Consider the following 21434-nt stretch of genomic DNA (forward strand, 5'->3'; position numbering starts at 1 on the left):
TTTGGTGGCTTTGCTAAATCAGCTCAGTGGTCTACTGCCCTTAAATTAATGATTTCCTTCTTTGTGATGCTTCCATAGCCTTGTGAATTTGTCTTTGCAGTTATAACTCTGTTCTGCTATTATTTGTTAATGTCTCTTATTGGTTTCTGAATGTCTTGAAGGAAAGTTCTATCTCCCTTTTATGTTTGCATAATAACAGAGCCAAATCTGTGACATACAGTAGGTTCCAGGTTATGTTTACAATATTTAATAAAATAAACTAACATATTGGCTGATAGAATGATATTTGAAACATATTTCCTTAATATCGGACCTCTCATAAACAAAGAGAAATGACACAATAGGGAGTAAAATATGGTTGGAAATCAGGACCAAATGAACACCCTCGGCACAATTATGTATATTACTTGTGCAAGTTTCCTGATCTATGGAACAGGAGAGCTGGTTTGCATGATTCCTTTCTAGCTCTACTTTGTAGAAACATTCTCTATGGAAAAAATAAACTTACTGTTGTAAGTGATGTTGAAGCCACGTCCTGACATTGAGTGGTCAGCTTGAAATTCTAGCCGCAGAATATGACTATTGCTAGTGAGATGGGAAGGCACCTCAGCCCCGGTAAAGGTTCCAAGAATTGGGGAGTCTGGAGAGTCACCATCCTTAACAGCAAGGAAGTCAAACTGAGATTCCAGGTCAAAGTCATTAAAAGAAAGGTGTATCCGACTCCCTGGGTCAGAGATTATTGTCCAGATGCAGTTTAGGTTATTTCCATATCCTTCTGGGTAATCAGGGGAAAGGACTGTTCCCATTGGTGCAGTGAAGTTAGAGAGGCAAGGAACTGTCAAAATAAGAGTATAAAATATAATAATGTTCAAAAGTCATATTTTACCTTATTTTTGCCATATCCTACAATTGTGGTAATTAATTACATTTTGAAAAAATATATTAACCATTTAAAATATCTTATAAGACAGAAAATAAAAGTTACCATTTTGCATATTAGAAAAGGCAACTAATATTTTAGATGATTGTATGCTCAAATATGCTCAAAAATATACTTGGAGCAATAACAGCAATTTACTTAGATACTTCTCATGTCTGTGTTAGAGTGCTATGCAAAGTTTTCAGTCCTGTGCTTAAAAATAATATTAGAGAAATATTTATGAAATGATAGACAAAAAATATGTGACTATTGATAGAAATGGGGTGATGTAGCCCAGAGAAGGCTTGGAGTAAGAGTGGGACTCGGTGAGTTTCATTCCTAAAATGGTCGTGGGATGCTCTGATAGTTTATAACACAGAGAAGGAGATGCATTAACTTTTATAACTGCCTCCCCTGGGGCTAACACTGGAAAAGCAAGTGAACTCTCACACCCTCCTAAGTCGAAGGACTCACCCACCCCCAGCTTTCTTCTTTTAACTTATAGAAACACCTGACTTAAAGGTTCACATAGGATATTTAGAAAGCAGAAGATAAAAAAAAATAGAAAAGTAAGTGATCACACAGAGGAAAACAGTTAAAATAATGATGTATTTTCTTACAGTTTTTATTACGCTTTTAACAAAACTGATTTCATACAATTTTGCACAAATTTTATTTATGAAGGGTATTAATGCCTCAAAATATTTTGCTTTTATCCTAGAAAAGCTGTATTAATTTATCCTGAAATGTAACAAATACATTAGTAAGTACAATGCCCCTACCAGCATAAGAGTGTGGTGTTTATCTTTCTTATCTGACGACAGAAATATGGTGTCTCATTGTACAAGTTTGCACTTCTGTTCCTACTAGTGAAGCTGAAGATTTCTCATGTGTTTGGTTTCCATTTACATTTTCTCTTATTTGGGAATTACCTGCTCATGAACTTTGAACATTTAAGATTATGAACTCTTAGTTTACAATATTCACAAACTATTACAATTCATACATTTTGTTATTTTAAAAAATATTTCAGTATAATTTGTTTTGACTTGAATATCAAAATAATCTTTGCATTTTTGCCTTGCTTTTAATTTTAGATTTTTATTAACATTCAAAAATTAGACCAATTTCTATCTTTCTACAGAAATAGAAAGACAGAAGGACAAAGATTAAGTTATATCTACATATATGTAGAATATGTAAAATATGTAAAAAGAATAATCAAAATATATATAAATTATCACATTTATCATTTTTTATATATACTTGCCAACTTTGATTTGCTTTTTCTGTATGAAATGATGTTAGAAGTTAAAAACAAGACTTGGAAACTGACAGTCATTGGGCTGAATCCAGATTGCAAATGTGTTTGGTTTATTTTTTTCTTATGCCTCAAAAATAAAATTAAATCATCTTTTGAATTCATCATATTTCACACTCAAGGGGGAAAAACCTGCACTTCTAGCTTCTTTAAGACACTACAGTTCCCTATCAGTTCCTGTTCCCTCTTCACACTTCTACCTGCTCGCATCCTGCAGTCATTTGATTCTACAGCCCTTGATCTAAATTAACAGTCAGCAAAGCAGCAAAGTTTTTCGGTGAAGGGACAGATATTAAATGCTTTGCCTACACAATCCACATGGTCTCTTTGTAACTACTTAACTCCGCCACTGTAGGAAAGCAGCCACGGACAGCAGCTAAATGAAAGTGAGTGGTTATGTTCCCATAAAACTTTATTTACAAAGCTAGGACTCAGGCTAGATTTAGCCCACAGTCCTTAATTTGTCAATCTCTGATCTAAATGGTCCAAAATCTCCCTTTTCAGAAAGACAGGTAGGTGTCTATGTCACAGAGTCGTCCCCCTGTATCCTCGGTCTCATTTCCCAGGTTTGCATTATGCAGTCAATCTTGGTTTGAAAATATTAAATGGAAAATTCCAGAAGTAAACAACCCATAAGTTTTGAATTGTGGGTCATCGTGAGCAGCGTGATGACATCTCAGGCAGTCGCGGTCCACCCGGCCAGGGCTGGGAATCGCCTCTGTCCAGCCGCCCACGTCCCCTACGCCGCCCACCCACGAGTCGCTCAGTGCCTTCTGCTGATCAGGAACGCTGCCCGGGTGTTGGCATCACAGCGTCTGTGCTCAAGTCCCCCTTATTCTGCTTAATTCCAGCCCCAAGGCCCAAGGGTAGTGATGCAGACATGCGAAGAGAAGCCGCAAAGGCCTTCTTAAAAGGTGAGGACAATACAGTTAAATATTTTGAAAGAGACAGAGAGACCACATTCACATAACTTTTATCACATGTAGTTATATATGTTACAATTTTTCTATTTTATTATTAGTTACTGTTCATCTCTTACTGGGCCTAATTTATCACTTGAACTTTATCACAGCTATTTATGTATAGGAAAAAAACACACATAGTGTATATAGGTTTCCATACAGCCCATGATTTCATGCATCCACTGGGGGGGCTTGGAACGTATCACCCCTCAGATAAGGGGGACTCCTGTACTCAAAATTCTTAATTATATTAGATTCAGTTTTTACGTAACTTCCTTTGACCCAGTGTTATATTGCTGTGAGCACCACACTGATTTTATGTTTATAAAATGCTTTAGTATCCACATAAGCATCTTTATTATCCACATAAACTTAGCATCCACATAGACATCTATTCTTGCCTGTTTTTTATTTTTTTTAATTTAGGTGTATGTCAATACATTAGGTCAAGTTCCTCAAAAAATTATATTAGAAATTTTAATTGAAATTTCAAAGCAATTTCTATATAATTCACATATTTAATATAAAGTTTTCTCATTCAGGAACATGGAGTCTATTTCTCTTTCTTATAATTTCCTTTCCTAATAAGTTGATAATTTTTTTCTATGAGTTATTTGGCTTTGTGTAAGAATTACTTCCATGTTTAATAACTTTATTTTGTGAATAAATTATCTTTCAATTATACTTTTAAATTAGCTATTGTTTGTATATAAGAAAACTATTAATTGCCACATATATCAGGATGAAAGATTTAATTTTCTTTAAAATAGTAAAAAACTTTTTTCAAAAGTTTTAAAATTTGTTTTCATTAGCATTATTTACAATATCTTATTAAATGCATTTTATCATTTGTTAAAATGATATAATATCGCCCGGCCGGGCGTGGCTCAGCGGTTAAGCGTCAACCTAGGATCCAGGCGATCGGGGTTTGATTCCTGGTCAGGGCACATGCCCAGGTTGTGGGCTCGATCAATGACTCTCTCACCATTGATGTTTCTATCTCTCTCTCTCCCTCTCCTTTCCTCTCTCTGAAATCAATATATATTTTAAAAAAATGATATAATATTTTTATGGGATATATTACATTAAGAGAGTCTCCGCTATTACACCAACATTGTCTCCTTGGAAGAACACCTAGAACTAAAGATCTTCAAGTAAAGTCTTGTGAAGTATTACTAAGCTTTAGATTAGATGATGCTGACATAATCAGATCAGACTCTCCTAATGTATTTTACTTTCCCACAACAGGACCTTCCCCAGGTGATCTTAGTTAGGAATGAACCCTGTCCCTAAAGTGAAAGAGTTCTACTTAGGGGGAACCCATGAAAAAACATATACCGTAACTGGGGACATTTCTGCCAGATTCTAATATACCCACTTTGCTGAAATGTAAGATAAGTTATCATGGCAACATGTATCTAGAGCGCTACAATGAGAAATAGGAATGCCTACTTGCTGTTTTCTGTAACCCTCTTTTTTTATTAAGCAATATACATATTAGGAGATGTTTGGCCTCTAGTCACTTTAAAATTTCAGTTACATATTCTAAAGTGTTAAATAATTTTAAAATGTTAATCAACATTTTGAACAATGGAAACTGAAGCTTATAATTCAGATAAAATGTAGGTCTTTAAAAATGCTACCTCTTTTTTTTTTTTTTTTTTTAAACCAGGAAATATTAAAGTAAGGTTTGTGCTAATGTCTTTGCAGGAAATACAGGATTTCACAAACACACAAATAAAAAGCATTAACATTATAAGTTGGATACAGATGAAAAGTCATATTTAAAAACCAGAAAAATTATTTTTACTTTCATGATTATTGGCTTATATGTTTTCATTTGTGAATATTCAAAACAAAAATTCAAAATTCTGAATATTGCAATCACACCTGGCAAGCTGTATTTTTTGGTAATGAAGATAGTATCTAATTGAACCTAAATGTGCCTCAGTATATAATACAGGTTATATTTTTGTTGCAGTTAAATTGGAATGTTTTAAGGTATTTGAAGAAATGTATCCTTTTAGTTCAAGCATACTATATTTCATAAACATTAATGAATTTTTTCTGTGCAATATAAATAAATGGCATGCGAGTATGCATTAATGTGAGCAGCTACAAGCAAAAGTCAATGCATCATACATAAAATACAGGCTTTAAATATTTTAAGTGTATTTGATTGCAACTAAGCATATACTATCTTGTGAAAATAAATGAGTTTATTAGAATTAGCTCAGATATATAATTTCCATAAAAGTACACTATCCATAAAGTATAAAGTGCCACCAATAAAGTGTTACGAGAACACATGTAATATATACTTTGCAATTACCAAGTGAACTTTGTTAACTTTACTTAAATCTGTAATGAAATTTATAATTTGGCATAAGCACTCTTGTTAAGGATAGTATCACAAAGTGCTACTCGTTCAAAAATAATTACACGGTTCCAGCTCTTTGCAATTAATTACAGAAACAATTATATGCAAGGACAGGGTAACATGTGCTATCTGGAAGCAAAGCATTTGGTACTCACAGATACAGATGGGTATGTTTGCAGACCATTGGTTATTCTCTTGACAAACAATGGATTTTTCTCCAATTAATTCAAACCCAAACTGGCATTCGAACCTTAAAACGTCACGGTTAGAAAATCCATCGCCTTCTCTAATTCCATATAAAGGTGTACCAGGATCACCGCAACTTTCCTTTTCAATTTCTGTAAAAATAGATTAGAGTCACTTTCCAAGGGCTTCAGGCATTTGATATCCATGCATCCAGTTAAGTTAGTATATGTACCTCTCCCTAGCTAAGATATTTCAGAGAAAAAGATGAAAATGTTCTCTGATATTATTACTATTATTATTATTATTATGCTTCTCTTATGGACTGGATTTGATGAAATGATCTGTAGGAAATTAGTGTTTTTCTCTCCCTTTGGGGAAACTGATGTCATCAGAGCTATTGTGTGTGTTCCTAACAGAACAGTTGTGACAAGATTCAGATTTTCTGTCTGTACTGGGCATATAATACTCATCCACACACACATGCATACAGGAGGCGCAAAAGTAGGTTTACAGTTGTGAGCACACGAAACCAACACAGTGAGGGTTAGGTTTCAAGATATGAATTTTTGAGAGACAGAGATGGTCAGCCTATAGCAGAAGCAGTGATGTGGCACCGGAGGTTGAAGAGGTCATGAGGTCAAGTAGGTGATGGTGTAGCTGGGAGCCAAGCACGTGGAAGCAAGGCCAAGGAGGCAGCCAGTAAGGCTGGGGAATTAATTATACATGAGGGCATTGTGCAAATCATAAATGTAGTAAAAATAAGGGTAGCCAAACTTCTCACTATCAATAAGGGACTGTGGGAAAAAGGAAGGCTACAAAGAATCCTGAGGAGGCTGAATTAAAATTGGAGGAATTGATGAAAACTCATGTTTAAAATATAAACAAAGAGCCCGGCCAGCATGGCTCAGCGGTTGAGCGTCGACCTAGGATCCAGGCGATCAGGGTTCGATTCCCGGTCGGGGCACATGCCCGGGTTGCGGGCTTGATCCCCAGTCAGGGGCGTGCAGGAGGCAGCCAATCAATGACTCTCTCATCATTGATGTTTATCTCTCTCTCTCCCCTCCCTTCTTCTCTCTGAAATCAATAAAGACATATTTTAAAAAATAATAATAACATTATTAAAAAACGAAAATCCACCTTTGGAAGCCATTATAGTGATTTTGGATTTGGGGTGAGTGTTTGAAGAAAAACAAGATACTGACATAGTTTCAGATCACCTCTCTGTAAAACTATCGATCACAAAGGTGAAAATGATGACATCACCATGGGAAAACCTGGGAGACGCTAATTTTACTAGGAGGTCAAGGCTCCCACAACCGTGCGGAATATACTAACACTGTTTGCCTCCTGGTGCGATGCACTGAAATGATGGCATCATTTCTGCCCAGAATGAATGGTCTAAGTCTGTACATGAGGAAAGACTGGGTAGACCCAGATTAAGAGGCATATACAGGAGGAAAGGCTTGTACTTTTAAAGCTGTCATGGTCATGACAGACGGGAAAACTGAAAAACACATCCAAACTGAACGTAATGAAAGAGACATGACAAGTAAACTCAATGGAGTTATGTGGATTGAATCCTGACAAGGAAGGAAAAAGAACTTTTTGGATAGGGAAATTTGAGTGGGATCCAGGAATTATTTGGTAGTATTGTATCAATGCTGATTTTCTAATTTGGACGGCTGTTATGTGAGAGTCTTTGTTTTGGTGAAATTCAAACAGTATTTGGGAGTGGTGGAGAATTATGTTTCTATCTTGCCCTCAGATGGCTCTTTGGTGGTTTTAAAACATGTCTGCAGATTCTTTACTGTTCCTCCTGTCTGAAGGTGGAGTCAGACTCTCCTCTCTTTGAGTATTGGTCAGCATTAGAGACTAGCTTCTAATGAATGAAATGTAGTACAAGTGACACTCATGACCACTTCTTTTGGCTTCTCTCCTAACACTACCAGTTGTCTGAGTCCCTGCAGGTCTGGAGCATGGAGCAACCATTAGTACAGTCGACTTGATCTTGTCCATTGAAACAAAAACTCTAGCAGCTCCAGTAGCCAGGTTTGACCCCATAGAGTTGCCGGAAGCTTTATCTTCCTGAGCAGTTTCCCTGAGGGGCTGCTATGCTTCTTGCACACGGTCCTATGAGGACCCGATGAGATAACCTGCCTAAACTCACACAAATTTTAAGTGGCAGAACTGGATTTGAACCCAGATGATATGGTTCCAGAATATGAGTTCTTAAGCACCACACCCTCTCTCAGAGCCTAATATTCACGAACAGCTGTGGAATATACAAAGAAGGAAGGAAGGCAATGAAGAATTAGCCTACAAAGCTGTGTGGTCCTATCAGTAAGCAATATAAGCCATCTACATAGACAGAAAATCAGAATGGCAGTTACACCTCTTGAATAATTTAAAGTTTATAGTTGCACTATTATTGTAGGATTTGTGTGGTGGGCATTTTCTGTTGTGCCCTCAAGAACCATTCTGAACCCTTTTCTGCCCTGCTTTCTGTCCCCTTCCTGCAGGGTGGGAGTAAAGGCTGACCCACAGGGGCCCCTAACAGGCTCCTCTGCTCCCCGACTTCCTGTGTGCAACAGGTGGCCAGGAAAGAGGTGGCCCTGGCGGAAGGTCAGGAGAAAAGTGCAGGAGGGGTGTTTTCCCCCCAATTTCTTCTCTGCCTGATCACCCTTGACTGAAAGCCAAGTTTATTTCAAGCTGCCCTCTCCGCAGAGCTGCCCGCCGAGAGCTGTGGCAATGAGTGTTCCCCACTATCACTAGTCAGGAATATTGTGTCACCCCTTGTTCATTTCCTTAAGCTCTGCCCACACACACCCAGTGTGAAGGTGTCATGTACCTGCAGTGTCCCTGATTGATACCATATAATTTACCATTGAAACCAAAATACAACACAAAAATAATTTAGTTAGCATCCTACTGATACTTTATTTTATTATCTTAATTTTTTTTTAGAATGTAAATTGGGGTTGGGATTAATTTAACAAATGTTGTTTCTATTGGGAATCAGGTAAACACTATGCACCATTCACAACTAAATTTGGACGGAACAAAGTGAGTATCTATTCGCAGAGTCAGAGGTCGGCACCCATGGAATAGCACCTGGTTCTGCACTTTCTCTTCCCTGCTGTGGAGGCAAACAAATCAGAAGCTGAGGAAGAGGTGCTAAAATAAGTGAGGATGGGAGATGAGAGGAAATATAGACAGAATACTCCAGAAGGCTCTCCTGCTGTGAATTAAGAACAAAATTGAAAATACAGGTTTAAATGACAGTGGCTGAAATTTGTACAACAGGACTCTTTCAACACCTATTTTTTTAGTGATCAAGTAACTTTGATCCTTGATGTCTAAAGTAATAAACTCTAATTTTAAATTCAATCAGATTTCCAGCCAAAGACTAACATCTGGCCTTAAAGTGACAGAGAAATTCTCATTGATCAATCTCTGATTTGACAACAGTTGACACTATAATTCAAATGCTTCACAGAGAAACTGTGTAGGTTAAAAGAAAGTGATCTGTAAAACTTGCAGTTTTGCTGATTCTTAATGTTAAGAAGCCTCTTGAGAATTGTGTTACCTTAGCAACGGGCTTACAAAGGTTGTGAAATATAGAATCATGCAGCTAGAAAAGACCTTGTGAGCTAAACTCTATTTCACCTTCAAGCATTTCAGACAAATGAGAACACAGTCAACATTTAAAGATATTTTGAGAAGGAAGTCTATAGCTTCCTAGACAAAGTGATGAAGGACATATTTGCAATAATAAATGTGTAAAGTGTTTTACAATCATGATGAAAACAGTGACATTTAAAAAGCTTCAGATTATGTATAACCATTTAATGAAAAATATGCAAAATTTAGAATGCTGGTAAATATGCCATGAGACAAGACTCCCAAAGTTGACCCTTTCACAGAACTGGTACAGAAGAAACCTCTGCAGTCAGTACTGAAATCATACACTCTTCAGAGGTGTAGCAAGTAGAGGCACTCAAAAACAAGCAAAAAACACCTCAATTCTTACTCATATTTCAACTTAAAAATCATTGAATACCGTAATGTTGTTTAATAAAATTAGGAACTCTTTATTTCTGATAAAAACTGTGCTTTTCATTGGTTCTAAATATAATGTTATTTGACAAATCATTCATTTGGAGTTGTTTCTTATTGTATTTATAGCAAACCATTTATATTCTGTCATCTCTGTGCCCAAGTCTCAAATTTGGATCTTAACTGAGGGACCTACAGTTAATGTCTGTGGATACAGACAAGGAGTATCCCAGCCTTCGTAGGTGCCAAAGTCTGAATGTGCTCCCTCAAAATTCAAAGATGATCGTATTAGGAGTCAGGTTATGTCAAGAGGGCAGAACCCTCATAAATGGGATTACTGCTCCTATTAAAGAGGTTTGAGAGATCCATTTCTTCTTCCAACCATGTGAAGACACACGGGAAGGTGCCAGCTATGAACCAGAAAGAGAACTCCCACCAGGAGATCACCATGCTAGTGCCATAATCTTGGGCTTCAAGCCTCCAGACTGTGAGAAATAAATTTCTGCTTTTTACAAGCTACCCAGTCTGTGGTATTTTGTAATAGCAGCCCAAATGGACTAAGACAATAGGTACAGCATCTATGAATTTGGATTATGTAGCATTTTCCTCCAACCCAGTGTTTATCAGACCTCTGGTCACAGTTTTCCTGGGGTTTTATGTAAGACCCTACTCAACAATTATAACTCTACCCTCTTTCTCTCTCAAGAGAACATGCTGGAACACAGGGGAGTGGGGCTTAGGGTATTTAGTTCCACTAAGTATCTTCTAACTTAATTAAATATAAATAAATAATGTGTAAAAGTAGGTATCTCAATTATTATTCATTCCATATTTCTTAAAATTTCACATCAGTTCAAAATACACCACAATGTAACAACTCCAAAAATAAGAACTAATAAGGATAATTATGAGTAAGTGAAATAAAATTATTCTAACACTAGTTACACCTGATACTCAGAATCATAACTGAGAATTGGAGTGATCATAATATTGGCTCAAAGCTGAGCTTTACAAAGTGGGCAGATTTTGACTGGTGGGCAAAAATGTAGACTTTTGGGCAGAAGGAATGTAAATAATGAGTGTTTGAAAGGATATGTGGAAAATGTGATTGGACAGTGAGAGTGGGGCTATATTAAGGAGGGCTTAGAGAAAATTAAGAAGAAGAAAAAAAGAAAAAAGAAAAAAAATTAAGAACTAGTGCTAACCCATTGGTACCCTAGTGTATAAATGTATTCCACTGTCCAAAATAATTTAATGGTATCAGGTGGAAATGAATTAAAAAACAAACAGCAACAAAATCCCCCAAATCACTTCCTGATGATAAAGTATCTTAGTTTAGGGACTCTAAAGGCTATTTTTACCAACTTAAAAGTATTTAATTCATTTTAGTTCATTATTTACTAAGGACCTGCTGTGTCCTGTGTACCAAGAACTTTTCCAGGAAGTATAACCACAAAAGGGTATACGTCATAATTCCTGCCCTTAAACAACACAGTCTATAAGAACTGCCAAATAGATGCATTAAAGATAGATATTTTCAATTTCTTGGCACACATTTTTAAGAGAAAGAGAACAGACTATGTTCTGAACAACAACTATGCTATGTTTTAAAGCTCAAATATCAAATCCAAGATGATTTGAGAAGTTAAATGCACTTCCTATGTATTCTGATTTAAAGGATATCTTCAATATGAAATGTCAAGTGACAGGTGGCTCCTCCCTGACTTGCCCTGAAGTCCTTTCCTTACAACTTGATCCACTGTTTGTATACTTAAGGTCCTTCAAACAACCTCCTTAGCATTTGCCCTCAGTTTGGGACTAGGATACAGTGTCCATGGCAAAGGGACACTATGGAGGGTTGATTAATATTTCGACACTCAGGAATAAATGCTCAAGGATACCTGTCACTGTAAAAATCTCAAATCAGTTGATGATATCAATGGGTAAGCCAGCTAACTACATGATAGCTTCATTATCAATTCTTTTTTTCAAGTACAGTCACTTTACCCATTTATACATTAATTCAATCATCTGTTAATATTTTCATTCAAGAAAAATGTCTTGAAATTGTACTATATCCTAAATATTGGGAATGTAGACTTAAGATTTAATCTATTACTGCTTATTGGGAAAAGATAAGTGTGCAGACACACAAAAGTATTAAACATAATGTAGTTTTAGAATAAGAGATATAGGAGACCTGAGAAGAAAATGAATAATTCCACTTAGAATGGAAAGGCAAAAAAGATTCTATAAACTGTAACATGAAATAAATTTGGGCAGATTTTCAGGAATGTGTGTGGTTGAGGGGGTGGGTGTAGGGTGTGTGGTAGTTTCAGACATTTGAAGTAGAGGGAATAGTTTGACCAAAGGGATGACGCTGTAAAATGACACATTTGGAGAAATTCAAGTAGCTCGTTACCGCTGCAGTTTGGGTGCAAGGAGAGTGAGGTAAGAAGTTAGGTTGGGGAGGTGGGGGTGCCCTGGTGTGCCATATTAAGGACTTCTGACTTTATTCTAAGCAGAGATAGCCCCTGCTACAGCATTCCGACGATGCACACTTAACAAATACTCCGCACATAGCAGTCACATCAATCTTGTGTAAAATGAACTAAACATAACAGAGTCAATCAGGAACTACTCCCTTACGGACTTATAATCTAATAATGGAGCAATAAAAATGAAAGCATCAGGAAGCATACCTTTTTATAAGAAGACTCAACATAGCACTGTTCACTGGCAACCTTACTTAACCTGTCTATTCTTTAAACATTTTCCTTTGAAGTACCTTAAATGAAAGAACAAAGTGAAATATAGATTTTTGTCTAAATCTCTGTAGCTACCTGTTTAAAAGAGTTTGCAAGCAGGGAGAGATCAATATTTTTTGAACTATAATACCAATCAAAGTACATGGATTTTTCTTTCAAAAGAACAGTAACTGCTAGGAGCCTAACAGCAGCCATCAAAAACTTCTAAACATTATCACTCTTACTGCATCTACCAGGTGGTAAAAGGAGTTATAATTACTTGAAGATGTATCTATAAAGCAAGTAAGAAAAATCAACCCCTCATATTGTTAAAAAAAAAAAAAAAAAAAAGACTACATGGAGAAAAGCCAGAGTGCAACAAATGAGCAGAATAGGCCTTCTGTCTTAAAAAGAGTAACTGCTACAGTATTCAGCCTTGATGGAATCAAGCCCTGGCTCTAGTTCTGTGACCTTTTTCAATCTAAGAAACAGGTATTGAGCTACCACATGTGCTGAGCTAGGCATTGGGGCTGGAGGGAAGGATCCTGTATGTACCGGACTAGGCATTTGCTCAAGAAGATAAAAACAGCATTTAATCAGGCTTTTTGAAGGACTAGTGATAGATACAGAAACAACAAATAAATATATCATAAGCTCTTTGGATCCAATTTCTTCACATAATTTAGGTTTCCAAGGCTACTACGATAAGCAGTTCTGCATTGTATTTGTCTGTATTTCAGATCCCAGGGGCTCTGGGCCCAATGAAAATCTGTTCTCAGAAGAGGAGCCTATATCAATCAGACATATTTTAGTTTGAATTTGAATCATTATATAATTTTTTCCAAGTTATCTTCTTGCAAGTTGTGAATTTCAATCATTGAGTAACTTTTTACAAGTTAAAAATATTGAGTAAGATATAGAAGATATTTTAAAGATTAAGAACTATAGCTTGTCAATTATAAAAATAGTCACAAGAATGTAAGGTACTGCATAGGGAATATAGCTAATAATATTTTAATAACCATGTACGGTGTCAGATGGGCACTAGATTTATCGGCGTGATCACTTCATAAGGTACATAAATGTCTAATAACTATGATGTACATCTGAAACTAATATAATATTGTGTGTCAACTGTAATTTAACTTTGAAAAAATTTTTAACTTAATAGAAAAAAAAAATAAAAAAATAAAAAATATTAGCAGGTGAATTTCAGCCCTCTTGAAGAGACTTTCCTTGAATTGCCCTAAAATAAGCCAGAATACCCTAAGTGGAGACCACTCCAGCATTGAGAATAGAGTACATCTCAAAAGATTTACACAAAATTCAAGGCTGTGATAAAGTAGAAGAAACAGAAAAATAATATGAGAGGAAAAACTAGGAACAGTTGAGCTAGTTCAACGGACTGTGGACTCCTTGAGCAGTAAACATTTCTAAATTATTTTCAAATGCCTGGGACGCAGCAAGTGGGAAGTATCCAATATGTTATTTTCTCTTCTTTATTTCCAGGAATCATGAGGGAAATCAGAGGTAAGAAAATTAGAAGTCAAAGCTGGACCTCATTAAAAACTGTAGTTTACACTAATTAGTTGTAACTGGACTAATCCCAAAGACAGTAATCTAGGTTTATGAATTATTGCTATATTTGATTTACAGAGAATCATTTTAAACAAAAGTTTGATTTATATATCATCACCATCATTTTTTAAAAAATAATTATTTACTACTTGTATATCAAGGCATTCTAGAAAAACCTGATTTTGGACACCGTGTGTGACTACCATGTGACAGGTGGTCTGTGGACCTCTGTGGACTTGATATATAAGGGAACAGGGATGAAGGAGAGAAAAATAGTGTGCAGAGGCCTGAGGGGAGAGAGGAGAGAAAACAATTACTGAGAAACTTTGGTTTTTGAACCTTTGCTGGCCCCTGGGAAAGATTTTGATCTCAGAGAGTGAAGTTGGGGTTAGAAGAAAAATTTGTGATTCTGGGTACAAGTCAGTGATGCCATAGGCTTCAGAGAAAAAATAGAAAAAATATGAAGAAAAGCATGTGTCACGCACATCCACCACCCCAGACATTCTCAGGGTTTAAACTGTGACCTTAAATGACTGACAACTGAAAGGTAGCTTTGTCAGAAAAGCAGGGTTCTCAGTATACTGCTATTCTGATTAAAAAAGAAACAAACAAAAAGCCAGTAAAAATGCCTTGTCAAGTTGGTAAGGGAAACCAATTATAGTTCCATTTGGTAATTGTACTCTGATCCAATATTTTAAGTAATCATTTTAGGAAACTCTGTTTTGGGTTTTTTGGTTTGTTTTTTTTTTTTTGATATGTCTTTATAGATTCAGAGGGAGGAAGGGAGAGGGAGAGAGAGAGAAACATCAATGATGAGAGTCACTGATCGGCTGCCTCCTGCACGCCCCCTGCTGGGGATTAAGCCCACAACCCGGGCATGTGCCCTGACCGGAATTGAACTGTGATCTCCTGGATCCTAGGTCGATGCTCAACCGCTGAGCCACTCCAGTAGGGCAAAACCCAGTTACTTTCTATTAAACAGACCTCCCTACAGTTTAATAGGCTGGTTTATGTAATTCTTTCACCTTCTGCTTTTCTTCAAAAATGGCTGTATAAAGGGGTAGCTTAAATGACATCAAAAAGACTATCAGGGCAGAGGAAACCAGTAACTGTCCTATGTCCTTAGATTTGTGTGTTATCACTGATGTAGAGTAGGTGGCTTAATATCTTAATTGATGAGTCTTCAGGTAAAATTATTCTGGTCTGGAAATTGGACATTCAAGGGATCTGCCCATTTGCTCTCAAGGTATCTGTGCTCTGGGGCTTTTTAAGTAGGGCCTCCAAGGGCCCATTAGAATTATAAAGGGCTCTCCTATTATTCACTAGGGCAGGTAGAAGTTGCTGCATTCCAGCACATTCCCAGACTTTGTGGAACCCAAAAAAAAGGCCTGACGTTTCTCGCATAGCACAGTGAATGGGAAGCTGGCCTCACTATGGCCTGCAGACTGCCCCATCCAACTCACCACTGGCCAAGCTGGTTATCACTCTGTCCTGGAGGCATAGCCTCTAGTGTCTTACGTTTTCCCATCATTCCTCAGGCTGACGGTGGCGCTGTCTCTGAGCTTTTTATTTGCTCTCCTTCCTAGTCTCCCCCTCCATTGTCACGAGCCTGAAAATCTAAGTTGCACACACTTAGAAGGGCATCTCTATATACCGTGGAGGATGCTCTGTGCTGATAGGATTCTTTGGAAGTAAAGCATTTAAAAAATTCATTTTTCTCCTCACAAAGCCTGGCTTTCAAGACTATTTTCTCAACTCAACTCAAAATCACACTTGGGTAGACAAAAGCTGAACTATTTCCTTCTCTCTGCATTGCTACCTTAATAATTCCTGTCCCAGTGCCCTTGAGGCATATGGACATGGTGACTTAGGGTGGCAGTTATATATATAGCAGTGCAAGAGAGAAATGTATTATAGGACAAACCTTAATTTCATTTACATATTTGTAACTCAGACTTCTAACTACTTAACCTTGAAAAGTCCTATTCATTCTTCAAGACTCATGCAGGGTGTCATTTCAGGCAGCCTTTCTCGTGCCCCCGTTCTTAGCAAGTCATTTCTGTTTGCTCTAAAGGCTAAGAGCACATATTGAAATGACCTATTTGGATGTCCCTGTCCCCACCTTCCTGCAAGTGTATAGATATGCAAACCTTGTCTATTTCATCTTTTCAACACCATCACCTAACACAGTGTATGGGACACGGTAGGCAATTTAAACAGTCCTTAAAGGCAAATGTATATCTACTTATAAGATTAGTATTAGTGTTGTTTGCTGTTGAAAAAAAAGGACTTTTAAAACTGAATATCTCTTACTCTTTTTTTTTTTTTTAATTGATCTTAGAGAGAGGAAGGGAGGGAAGAAGGGAGAGGGAGAGAGGGAGGGAGGGAGAGAGGGAGAGAGAAAGATTGATGTGAGAGAGAAACAAGGATCAGTTGCCTCCCATATGTGCCCCGACCAGGGATTGAACCCACAACCTGTGTATGCGCCCTGACCTGGCATTGAACCTGCCACCTTATGGTGTATGAGGTGACGTTCCAACCAAATGAGCCACACAGGCCAGGGCTGAATACCTTTTAATAGAGCAGAAAGTATTTGTGTAAAGTCTTTCTAAATTTGATGAAGACATTTTTCAGATAGCAAATTAATCAGATTTATAACCACATTAATTATATCAAATTTTATGTGAAGAACATAATAGGCTAAAATAGAGACCTAAGTTAGTGATTAAAAATATTCAGATACATATTTTTGTGAGTAACAAGCAGGTCACATTAACCACTTATGGATGGATGAAAAATAGCCTATCTTTTGACGCATCTATAAAATGTAGTTAAATTATAAGTTTAAAAATCTGAAAATCTAGAAATGTAATAATCATTAATTTAAGCATTTTGAACCACTTGCTCAGCTTGAAAGAAATATTAACACAGAGGGTAAGAAAAGGGAGCACTGATATTACAGATTTCTTAATTAAACATGACGAGCACTCATTTTCTCATGAATTTTCTCACCCATAATGACAGAATATGTGCGATCTCTAGTTCCTAATAAGGGAACCATTCTGTCCTGTGCCATCAGTGAGTCAAAACAGTTCAGTACATTTCTCACAAGCATTTCAATCTGTATTTGCTAGTTCTTGTGGTGAGTAAATCAGATTGGACATGTCACAACTCCCACTCGTGAAGGCAGCAAATGGCTTAGTTGATATATTTCATTAAAGTGTAAAATAAATTCTAAACATCAAATGCCAACAACAATGACTTTTGATTCTTGTCAAGAAATAAGTGTATGACTCTCCACGAGTATCATCAGGAACCTTGTTTTCTGAGTTCAACCCACTTTGCTACAGAGGTTTTCGTGCAGCAGTGAGGTGGTATTAACATGGGAGGAAACGGAGATTAGAAGCACAGGCTTTGGAGTCAAACTATCTGGGTTTAAATCTAATGTTTGCTACTGCAGATTCGGTAACTTTGGATATATTACTTAAAATAACAAAGACTCAGTTGTGTCATCCCTACCAGAAGGAACACAATAATAACCACCTCATAGAATTATTTGTATGCTTAAATCACATAATTAACACAGCACATTGCCTGGCACATACTAAGCACACAAATTCTGTTATTCTGTAAATATGTATGGAACACCCATTCTGTGCCAGGCATTGCACTAGGCATTTGGGACACTGTGATGAACGAAAGAGAACCTCAACCCCTCCCCTTCCCCTCAAAACAGTGAAACAGCACAGAAATCTTATTTTCTTTAACCTGGCTTTTTACTTTTGATTTGTTTTCCTTTGGCTAAAACTGGCCTCCCCCAGTGCCCTGACTCACACCTCCCTCTCCCTTGTTTAATCATTAAGTCCTCAGGACCATGAGTTTCTGGTCAGCATCCAGTGGTGTTAGGAACAAGGTCCTGAGTCTATGGATGACAGAGACAGAGTTTTCAATCCAACTGAAGATAATATCTTGGCCTCAGCTGTGTTTTAGCTCCAGACTCAGAAAAGTGGAACGATCCCACTGAACAAATCCATGCAAAGTTTGACAGAACAGCTCCATGGCTGACATCAGGACCAGATGCAGTGACCGATTACCCCCTGCTCTAGCACCAAGCAGCCAGCAGAGACCATGACCCTAACGCCTTTAGGCACCACGACCAATGATTCCTCCCCCCCCCCCCCCATGTATAATTCATTCCCTGGAAGCGTTTGAGGAACCAGGTCTTTGAGCATGAGCTACCTGTGACTCATGGCATGGCGCCATCTCCCAAATAAATCCTTATGTTCTTGGCTGCACACACCTGTTTCTTATTGGGCTTTGATGCAGGCAGGCAGACAGACCCCTTAAATTTGGTGACAACAGGAAAAAGGAATGGGAAGGAAGGAAGGAAGGAAGGAAGGAAGGAAGGAAGGAAGGAAGGAAGGAAGGAAGGAAGGAAGGAAGGAAGGGGGGAAGGAAGGAAAACTGGACCATGGGGAGTTTATATTCTAGTAGACAGAGAAAGACAAAGCAATGTAAACATAATAATAATTCGTAGTATATTAGAAGGGGATAGTACTGTGTGTTAAAAAATTGAGAATAGGGGAATTGTAGAGAGTTAAATGGATTACAGTTTTACTGGTGGAAGCAAAGAAATCAATTAGAAAATTATTGCAGTAATCTAGGTGATTGATGACAGTGTCTCAACCAGGCTATTAGCAGTGAAGGTGGTGATAAGTGATTTGATTCTGGATTTCTTTTCAAAGTGGAGCTAATAGGATTTGCTGATAGATGAGATCAGGAGGGACAATGAGAGGAAGGTTAGTCAGTGGTGTCTGCAATAGTTTTGGTCTTATAAGGAAGGGTGAAATTTCCATCAATTGAGGTGGTAAAAACTGGAGGTACAGAAGTTTGGCAGAAAATCAACATCAGTTGAGTTTGGAAAACTTGTTAGTTATCCAAGTGGAAATATCAAGAAAGAAGCTGAAAGTCTGGGCTCTAGCAGGAGATGACGGTGTAAATGTGAGTTAACATATGGGTGGCATTTAAGACACACCGCGCTCTGGAATTACGGAGGGAGCGAGTTAGGGAAGAGAAGACTCAGGACGGGACACGAAGCGGCGGGCGGAAGGACAGGACCAGGTGCGACGCTCGGGGGACACCGAGGAAAGGGCGAGGCCGCTGAGCCCCGGCGCTGGGCCCGCTGCGAGATGCCGCAGAGAAGCGGCGACGGGCAGGCTTCTGCCCCGCAGAGAAGTTTGAATGCCACATGGTAGTGACGCCTGTGTGAAAGAATGGATTTGAGAGACACGGAAACACACTCAAGGTCACCAAGCATCAGAGATGCAAACTAAAAGCACAACCAGGTATCGCTTCCCACCTGTCAGAGTGGCTCCATCAACAAGTCAAAGAACCACAAGTGCCGGCGAGGGTGTGGGGACAGGGGCGCCTGTGCACTGCCAGTGGGAACGCAGCCTGGGGCAGCCGCTCTGGGAAGCAGCGGGGGGCCCTCAAAAGATTAAAAACGGAGCTGCCTTTTGACCCAGTGGTCCCACTCCTAGGAATATATCCTAAGAATCCTGAAACACGAATCAGAAAGAATCTATGCGCCCCTATGCTCATAGCAGCGCAGTTTACAATAGCTGAGATCTGGAAACAGCCCAGTGCCCCTCAGTAGGTGATGGATAAAAAGCTGGGGACATTCACACCATGGATACTACGCAGCTGTGAAGAAGAAGGAGCTCTTACCCTTTGGCACAGCATGGAGGGACCTGGAGAGCATTATGCTAAGGGAAATGAGCCAGTCAGAGAAAGACAAGTACCACATGATCTCACTTATATGTGGAATGTAATAAAATAAACTGATGAACAAAATGGATCCAGAGACACAAAAGCATAGAACAGACTGAGGGATCACAAAGGGAAGGCGGGGAGGGGGAGTGAGTGGGGAGAGATTAAGCAAAGAACGTATATGCTTAGAGGCATAACCTATGGACACAGACACTGGTATGGGGAAGGCCTGGGGGCGGGGTGGACGCAGGGGGGAGGGGATCCATGGGGGAAAGAAGGGGACATCTGTAATACTTTCAATAATAAAGATAAATTAAAAAGAAGAGAGACTATGGGAAAAGGCAAATCAAAGATAAGCAAGAGTAACCAATTCTGTTGAGAAATTTTGTAGCTAAGAGAAGCAAAGATATGGAGTAATAGCTAGCAGGGGAATTGGGATCAAAACAACTTTTTCCCCTCTTTTAAAGGAAAGGAAAATAAAGCCATGTGTGTATGAACAAGGGAATAAGTCTATAGAGATAGAAAATTTCATTGTGCCAGAGAAAGAGGGAAGACTGGCTGGAGCAATGTTCTGGAGCAAGCAAGAGGCACTGGGATTTTGTGTCCTAGTGGAAGACTTTAGATAAAAGCATTGTTATTTCATGTATAGTAACAGTCAGGAAGCCGCCATAAATAAGGTAAAAACGTGGACATCTGTGTAGATCTAGTGACAGAAGTGGCATATAATTCATGGCAACTAAAATAAGGCTAACTCTAAGCCCAACACTGAGAAGAGTGCCGGGTACACCTGTGCTTATTGATTAGCTGTTAATTAAATTCAGGTTGTGTTTTGGAAGCGGCAGCATTGCTCACCCAGCCAACAGGATTTCAGTCTTTACTATTTTGAAATTCTTCTTTATCCCATACCATTGTTTGCATAGTTAAGGCAATAAAGTGACTGAGTAATACAAAGGCTATAGATCCCTCTTTAAATTAAAGCACAAGATGCAGAGAAAAGAGCGATTTGATAGTCGATGTCTGGTATTGAATTTAATGCTTAATAACACTGGGAAACAAAATGATGCTACATCAAAAAAAGACAGGAACCAATGAGAATAAAATTCAAGGAAAAATAGCTGATCGAAGCTCACTTTATTCCCTAATTTAGGTTACTATCAAATAAAGAAATAAAGAATTAAAGGCACGATGACTGTTACTTAATTTGCTCAGCATCATTCTTTTGGTATTTCTAAATCTCAGAAATATAGATAGTATTAAGAAGTCTCATATGCTATTAAATACGCTCTTTTCTGAATTCAAAATTTATATTGAATCGAAGCCAAAACTATAAAAATGTATAATTACCTCGAATGATCGTTTTATTCGCAGTGAGTTTCCTTACACTGTGTTAAGGCCCTATATGAAATCAGCAGCAGCAATTTGTCAAAGAGATAAATTGTGCCCCGTATCTGATTTTCCACCAACTGAATGTAATTAATTGGTTGTAGTGCTACAGATATGAGATTCCGAGCAAAGC

The 21434-nt window shown here is 38.0% G+C and overlaps 1 protein-coding gene across 1 annotated transcript in view; it reads right to left on the reverse strand.

Annotated features, from left to right (window-relative positions):
* Positions 1-21434, reverse strand: part of CSMD3 (CUB and Sushi multiple domains 3) — a gene marked incomplete at its 5' end in the record, with an annotated part of 553604 nt that overhangs the window by 246925 nt on the left and 285245 nt on the right. Inside the window, 2 exons of the mRNA XM_081116493.1 lie at positions 509-835; positions 5738-5920. Coding sequence (XP_080972619.1) covers positions 509-835; positions 5738-5920 — 510 coding nt within the window. The remainder of the gene's footprint in view (positions 1-508; positions 836-5737; positions 5921-21434) is intronic.

The sequence above is a fragment of the Miniopterus schreibersii genome (assembly GCF_964146895.1).
Source record: "Miniopterus schreibersii genome assembly, chromosome: 17".
Classification (NCBI taxonomy): domain Eukaryota; kingdom Metazoa; phylum Chordata; class Mammalia; order Chiroptera; family Miniopteridae; genus Miniopterus; species Miniopterus schreibersii.